The sequence below is a fragment of the Ursus maritimus genome, unplaced genomic scaffold (genome assembly GCF_017311325.1).
Source record: "Ursus maritimus isolate PB19 unplaced genomic scaffold, ASM1731132v1 scaffold_4, whole genome shotgun sequence".
Lineage (NCBI taxonomy): Eukaryota > Metazoa > Chordata > Mammalia > Carnivora > Ursidae > Ursus > Ursus maritimus.
This window is the reverse complement of record NW_024426552.1, coordinates 65,093,388-65,101,514: the sequence shown is the minus strand read 5'-3', so window position 1 is coordinate 65,101,514 and position 8,127 is coordinate 65,093,388. Positions and strand designations below refer to the sequence as shown.

Here is an 8,127-nt window from a genome sequence, read left to right as displayed (position 1 = left end):
TCGGAAGAGACAAAGGAGACAAAATGACCAAATGCAGTGTGTGAACCCACATTTGGAGAGGGGAGAGTTATAAGAAAGTGAGCAATTGGGGAAATTTGAATATGGACTCAATTAGGTATTACCGAATTACTGTAAATTTTCTCATATGGGATAGCAGTGTTGTTATTTAGGAGACCGTCTTTATTCTTAGGAGACACATGCTAAAATATTCAGGAGTGTCATGATTTCTGCAACTTACTTTCAAATGCTTCAGCAAAAACCCAGAGAGTAAGAGAGAAAAGGCAAATGTGGCAAAATTACTGAAACTCTGTGGAAGTTTATGGATGTTGAAAATCTTAGTCACAGGTCCTAACAGTCATGGAGGGTGACAACCACCTATTTTTCCTGTTAGCGTTTCTATACTGTTAGGGATTTCCACAGAGGTGCTGCAAATATAACCAAGCTTTACTTTTATCTGTGTCACACACTGGACTTTCACATAGGATTTTATTTGAAAAAAGGGTCCACTACAAAAAAGTAGTGAAACCATTTCTCTGGCCATTTGCCAACACATGGCAAGCCTCCAGGGCCCCCTGCAGACATCGCTGATCCACTGGACAGTCCTGCTCAGTCTGGACTCATCGGAACGCGCCAGCCAGCCACTACCAGATGACCGTGCTTGGTATTTGAAACGAAACTTATTTGTTATCTCAGAACCAGCTCCCCAGGGTGCTGCATATTGAAGCACATCGTCTTGCTACCTCAGAACTGTTTTGCTCGAATGGCTTACGTTGAAGGATTAACAATAAACGCAGTGGTATAACATCTGATATTGAATTTATTGTGAGGATGATTTTGATGATATTCTCCAGCACACCTGACTCGCAGGATAAATCTCTCAGCAGTCTCAGCACTGCGAAAAGCTGAGTCTCGTGATCACATGGTTTTCTTTCTGATTTATGGAAACGATGAATCTTGAGGCTGGGTGTTTACTTCTTTGCTTTGTCTATTAGGAAGCTCAGAAACAAACCTGTGGTCCTCTAGTAACTATCTAGGAGCTCATGTTATATATTTTTGTAAACAGACAATACCTCTATATTACCTTATTTTTCCTCCCCTCCTTTTTTTTTTTTTTAAGATTTTATTTCTTTATTTGACAGAGAGAGACAGCCAGCGAGAGAGGGAACACAAGCAGGGGGAGTGGGAGAGGAAGAAGCAGGCTCTTAGTGGAGGAGCCTGATGTGGGGCTCGAACCCAGAACGCTGGGATCACGCCCTGAGCCGAAGGCAGATGCTTAACCACTGCGCTACCCAGGCGCCCCTCCTCCCCTCCTTTTTTTGTCCATTTTTCTTCATCTATGTATTTTATCTGAAGGTATGATACATATCTTTGTAAGACACTTCAAATTTTTTAAAAGTTATTGTGTGCTTAACTAAGTGAATAAACAGAGTGGTGGCAGAAATCAGGAGTAAGAAAAAGTTTGCAAAGAAAGAAAATGCAGGCCTTATTGGCAGACTCGTTATGACGGATGAAGGGAAAGCACCCGAAGATCTCTAGCTTTACTCAGAAAGTGGTGGACCAAGGACAGAAGTGGGGAAGGAACAGGAAATGGTGAGATGATAGGTTAGGTTTAGGGAAATTGATTTAGCAGATGGATATGCAAGCAGAGATTTTTTTTAGGTCACTGGGAATGTGTTGTAAAGCTTGATCAAAGATCCAGGTTAGTGATATTGATTTGGGAGCTATCAACATTGAAATAACAGCTGAAGCCAAGAGGGGTCAAAACTGTTCCCAGTGAAGGGCAGAGACAGAAGACCAAAATATAAATCCTATGAGTAAACCTAGGATTAAGGGTTTGGAGGAGAAATAAGTAACAGGGATAACGAAAGGAAAATTAGTTAAGGAAAAAGAATTAATAGAATATTGCCACAGAGGTCAAATGGGAACATAATCTCAAAGAGCAATAGCGATGTTTAAAAGTGGAAGGTGCCAGGGGGTGCCTGCATGGCTCAGTCAGTTCAGTGCCCAACTCTCGATTTCGGCTCAGGTCTCCGGTCATGATCTCAGGGTCGCGGAACCGAGCTTCGTGTTGGGCTCTGCGCTCAGCGGAGGGTCTGCCTGAGATTGTGTGCTCTCTCTCTCAAATAAATAAATAAATCTTTTTTTTTTTTAAAGTGGAAGGTGCCAAAATAAGGGGGATGAACAAGGAAAGGACTGTTGGATTCATCCCGGGCGCAAGCACTGTTGATCTGTGAATGGCAGGCAGGAGCACGCAATCCTGATCTGAGGACCTCTGCGTGTCTCTTTGTGGTGTTCGCTCGTTGTCAAATCAACCCTGAAGCTGTGTCTTTGTATTTTTATTACGTTGCTTCAGGGAGTGTTGTGAATTCGTTTTCGAGGGCTGGGTGGGGGAATGTCGATTTTAATCCTCCTGGGCTGGCTTTTGGAACTCTTCCTTTTCGTTGGAGCTGCAGCTCTTGCTGCCAGCAGCCTCCACGGGTCCACTACCGCGTGGCTTCTCCTTGGGGAGGAAGAGAATTTCCCTTTTTCTTGGGGATGTTCCTCTTTCCTTCCTCTTTGGGGAAAGATTTCTTCCTCTTGGGAAGACTTCTACCAGCTGTTTCTTCAAGATCACAACTAACGAGCTCCTCCCTGAGTCAATACCTGGTTTTAGTATTCTAATATCATACTGCAGTCTAGTATTATATTGTAATAACTGACACGATCTCAAACTTAATGTGTGTGTATGATGGTGACAGGAGTAGAAGCTACAATCTAAAATCTGATGACCGTAGAATAATTCGGGGGGGGGGGAGAAAAAGAGATGGAAAATGAATGCAAATGTATTTATGTATTTATCCAGGACCATGGTACCACTTATTTCCACCGTTAAGAAACTCCATGTCAGCAGAAGGCTTACCTTCTGTATGCGGAAGCGTGAGCAGGTCTGATTAAACTTGCTTGCCACTGTGTTATATTCTGCATGACCAGGCTGTAGCTCAACCACACAGACATCCTGCTGCTTCATGTCACTCCAGTGCTCAGGGATCTTAACTGCAAAGAGGACATTTGAGGACTCCCACGCCCCTGGGAAGGCCCATCTGCGCGTTCCTGGGATGCTTTGAAGAACTGAGTATCATCTGCGTTCTTACTTCACAATCTCCTGACTCAGCGTGTTCAAGAAGTTCCTTGTCTTTCTAGGAGAATGTTTTTCAAAGTGTGGCCCTCAGACAACCTACATCAGAACCCACCGTAATGCTTGTTAAGGAAAAACCCCGAAGATCTACTGACTCGAACTCTCTGAGGGGTGGGACCTGGGTGCCTGCATCTTAACAAGCTCCGATCAGGCTCAGATTTGAGAATTGTTGGTATAACTCAGCTGCATATGCTGTTCGGTCCCTAATCTGTCGTAATTTAATAGTTAGCAGTCAATTATTTCCCTGCAACAGTGTGGACTTTTGCCAGAACTCCTCACCACCACAAGGCCCTCCACATCTATTCTTTCGTTATCCTTCCGCGCACCCTTAAGAGTTGGGTGCACGGCAGGTTTGGCTCTGTGGCGGGCTGTGGCGGCAGCTCTGTCCTCCCTTCGGCTAAACCGAATATTATGCTTATTTGTCATTTCCCTAGGGTTGCGCGGAGTCTGAAGAATTCACTCACACGGATCTCACAAGAGATGAAGGTAACGTACCGGAAGCCAGCTTTCTGGTCTCCTGTGGAGGACCCGTGTGGGTCAAAGGCAGGAATGGCTATCTACACTTTCCCTTCATGGGGAGCAGAACCAGTCAGAGAATTTGAAGGCTGCTTCCTGGTGCGCCCATTAAGGAAACCTTATGTGCAGGGCAGGAGAGGAAGTAAATTCTGGGATGAGATCCTACAGGCTCCCAATCTTCCCTGGGTTATCAGTCATGGACACAGAGGGTGTCCACGCTGACCAGGCTGTCTTCTTTTGTTCTAGAAAACTTGGGCCACTTTTCTTTAAAGCCCAGGGCTTTCCCTCTCCTGACTGAAGCAGCCATTACCTCCACAGCAGAACTGGCTCTGGGAAGCATATAAACTGGGACAGGAACAAATGCAAGGTTCGGGTCTAGTCACCGTTGAGGTCACCCTCAGGCTGTTGCGTGCACCAGGCTACATCTCCCCGGCCGTAACGTAAGCAAGCTCCTTAGCTTAGAGAACAAGTTTCCTATCTCATTCCATAAGAGTTCCTTCAATTTTAACTACTTGAATACAGTTTTGATATACGTACAAAATAGTGTTACGTCCAAAGGAGGTGTAAGACAATGGATAACAAGCACACAGTCGGACTCACCTTCAGATTTCGTGAGGCGCTGAACAGGTAAACTGTGTCCTTTCGCATCTGTAGCAGTGTTTGTGCTCAGGTCCACTGTGTAGCTCTGATGATTAATTTTGACAACAGTTCTCCCTTTCTTTGCCTTCCTTGCATCCTCCAATTGCAGATTTGTTATTTTGTCAAAACTATGGAAAGTCCTATTGTTGTAATATTGCCATTCTATAAATTCACTGATTAACTCTGCCTGGGATTTCTGTTCTTTGGCCAATCTAATTCTCTTGATCATTTCCTCAATTACATTTCTAGCCTGTGTCAGATCTTTGCCAATCCCGAAAACCTCAATCAAAGGTCTTTTACTGTCCAAGCAAATGGCAATATTTAAGTTCTCCTGCAGCTCATTCAATTTCTGATATTCTTTTTCATTAAAATCTTTGAGACACTCATCTTCGTTGGTGTAAGGACACAGTTCCTTTGTAATCAGATCCTGTATCCAGGAGACAACGTTTTTTATACATTTTACATTTTCACCACACACCTGAAAACTTGCTGATTCTGTTTTCTTTTTCAAAACCAAACGATTCTGCTTTTGTGGAGACTGACTTGGGGAGCCTAAAAAAGAAAAGAAAGGAAGATTAGCTGTTTCTCTCTCTCTCTCTCTGTCACCATGCTATACATTACATCTCCAGGACTTATTTATCTTATAACTGACAGTTTGTACCTTTTGACCCCCCTTCACCCATTTCACCCATCCTCATCCCCCACTCCACCCCCTGCTGCCTCTGGCAACCACCAATCTGTTCTCTGTGTCTATGAGTTTGTTTGTGTTTTAAAATTCCACGTATAAGTGAGATCATACAGTATTTGTCTTTCTCTGTCTTGTTTCACTTAGCATAATACCCTCTAGGTCCATCCATGTTACCACAAATGGCTGGATTCTTTTTTATGGCTGAATGATACTGCATTGTGTGCATGTGTATAATACACACATACATGTTTCGTGTGTGTGTGTGTGTGTATACACACACCACATTTTCTTTATCCATTCATTTGTTGGTGGACACTTAGGTTTTTACATGTCTTGGTTTTGTAAATACTACTGCAATGAATATGGGGGTACAGATATCTTTTTGAGATAGTTTCTTTTATTATTAACTTAAGATAAATACTCAGAAATGGAATTTCTAGATTATATGATAGTTCTATTTCTCATTTTTTGAGGAACCTCCATACTGTTTTCAACAGTGGCTGCACCAGTTTACATTCCCCCCAATAGTGCAAGAGTGTTCCTTTTCTCCACATCCTCACCAACACGTGTTATTTCTTGTCTTTTTGATAACAGCCATTCTATCAGGTGAGGTGATATGCCTTTATGTTTATGATTTGCATTCCCCGATGATTAGTGATATTGAGCACCTCTTTATATGTCTGTTGGCCGTCTCTATATGTCTTCCTTAGAAAAATGTCTACTCAGATCCTCTGCCCATTTTTAAATCAGATTATTTGTTTTCTCCTATTGAGTTGAATGAGTTCTTTATATATTAACCCCTTTGTTTATTAACCCCTATCTGATGTATTAGTTACAAATATTTTCTCCCATCCCATAGGTTGCCTCTTCATTTTGTTGATGGTTTTCTTTGCCATGCAAAAGCTTTTTAGTTTGAGGTAGTCCCACGTGTTTATTTTGCTTTTGCTATCTGTGCTTTGGTGTCAAATAAAAAAAGAAATCATTGCCAAGACTGATGTCTAGGAGCTTGCTCCCTATGTTTTCTTCTAGAAGTGTTATGGTTTCAGATCTTTAATCCGTTGTGAGTGGATTTTTGTGTATGGTGTAGGATAGTGGTCCCGTTTCATTCTTTTGCATGTGGCTGTTCAGTTTTCCCAGCACTATTTATTTCAGTATTGGTGCTGCCGAAGCAAGCACCCAAACACTATTTATTGAAGAGACTCTCCTTTCCCCATTGTATATTCATGGCTCCTTTGTTGTAAATTAGAATGGTTCAACTTACGATCTTTTGACTTTATGATAGTATGAATATGATACACATTCAGTAGAAACTGTGCTTTGAATTATGAATTTTGATCTTTTCCTGAGCTAGTAATATATGCTGCCATAGTCTCTTGTGATGCTGGACAGTGGCAGCGAGCCGCCGCTCCCAGTCAGCCAGGCGATCACAAGGATAAACAACCAATACGCTTCCAACCATTCTGTACCCACAAAGCCATCTGTTTTCACTGTCATTATAGTATTCAATAAAGTACATGAGATATTCCACACTTTATTGTAAAGGAGGCTTTGTGTTAGATGAGTTCACCCAACTGTCGCTAATGTGTTTTGAGCACGTTTAAGGTAGTCTAGGCTGAACTATGATGGTCAGTAGGTCAGATGTGTCAAATGCATTTTTGATTAACGAAATTTTCAACTTACAGTAGGGTTTATCAGGATGTAACCCCATTGTAAGTGAAGGAAGATCTGAATATTCATGGATTTATTTCTGGGTTCTCTATTGTGTCCTGTTAATCTATTTGTTTTTATGCCAATACCATACTGTTTTGACTACTATAGCTTTGTCGTGTAGTTTGAAATCAGGAAGCGTGATGCCTCTAGCTTTGTTCTTCTTTCTCAAGATTGCTTTAGTTATTAGGGGTTTTTTGTGGGTCAAATTTAAGATTCTTTTTTCTATTTCTGTGAAAAATGGCATTGGAATTTTGATAGAGATTGCACTGGATCGGTAGATTGCTTGGGGTAGCATGGACATTTTAACAATATTAGTTCTTCCAACCCATAAGCATCGTATATTTTTCCATTTGTGTCATCTTCAATTTCTTTCATTAGTGTCTCATAGTTTTCAGAGTCAGGTCTTTTACCTTCTTGGTTAAATTTATTCCTAGGTATTTCATTCTTTTTGATAGAATTGTAAATGGGATTGTTTTCTTAATTTCTCTTTCTGACAATTTGTTAAAGATTAACTATTTCTCATGTGACATCAATATTAGGAATATGCATCTCATAAAAGTGGTCAACTCACATGTCAATTTAGACTTCAGAGATGGCTGGGGAGAAGCCAGAGATGCTTCTCTTTTTTTCATGCTGTCACAAAACACATCCAGGAGGTGAGGCAGAAAGATAACAACTTTAACTTTTTTCACAGACTGAAGCATTCCTTTCTGGATAAAGTCTTCGATGGTATCAATTATGGCATCAGCAACCTTATCTGGATCTTTCTGGGCATTTCCTGGAAAGGCAGATAATAAAAACGGGGGTGGGGGGAGACCCAACTGGGCAGGCTGAGAAATAATTTGGGGATTCCAGTCCTCACAGAATGAATGCCACTGCCCAACTCTTTCATCATCATGGGCTTTTCTAACAATGCATGAGCAAACACTTTTGAGGTCCCAGATGCACCAGGGAGCTGCTTTTCCAGGATGTCAGGAAGCAATAGCCCAACAGGGAACAAAGGACGCAGAGATCTCACTTTTGGTATCTGATGTTCATACCTCCTCTGTCGAGTTGACCCTAGCTCACTGTGTTCCTCTGTGTTACAAAGCAAAATTAACCTTTTTTGGCTCATTCATGTCCTCAAAAGGTCCATAAAAAGCAAAAGATGCTAATAAATGTTGAAATCTCATGCTCTTTAAAAAGAACAATATTTTTTCTTTTTTGTTCATAATCATCTGACTAGATGCATGTATCCTTATTCTTTCAGATGTCTTTGGGGACCTGATTCAAGCTACACGGATTTTGTAAGGCACCTGGAGCTGTAAGTTATCTGTTATAATCTATAATTCTTTGCACACCAGTTATCCATAAGCCTCTAGGAAGTCTTTTCTAGCATACTCAGTGAGATTTTAGCTGA

The 8,127-nt window shown here is 41.6% G+C and overlaps 1 protein-coding gene across 6 annotated transcripts in view; it reads right to left on the bottom strand.

Moving 5' to 3' along the window:
* The window catches only part of PARP14 (poly(ADP-ribose) polymerase family member 14), a 42,972-nt gene that overhangs the window by 4,138 nt on the left and 30,707 nt on the right, over positions 1-8,127 (bottom strand). For 4 of the 6 annotated variants that reach the window (XM_040621328.1, XM_008708157.2, XM_040621326.1 and 1 more), the window contains exons 13-15: positions 7,300-7,506; positions 4,292-4,882; positions 2,900-3,033 (exon numbers count right to left, since the gene is read on the bottom strand). In XM_040621328.1, coding sequence (XP_040477262.1) covers positions 2,900-3,033; positions 4,292-4,882; positions 7,300-7,506 — 932 coding nt within the window. Of the gene's footprint in view, positions 1-2,899; positions 3,177-4,291; positions 4,883-7,299; positions 7,507-8,127 lie in introns of those variants that run through there. The other 2 variants (XM_040621327.1, XM_008708159.2) reach the window with 2 other exon arrangements.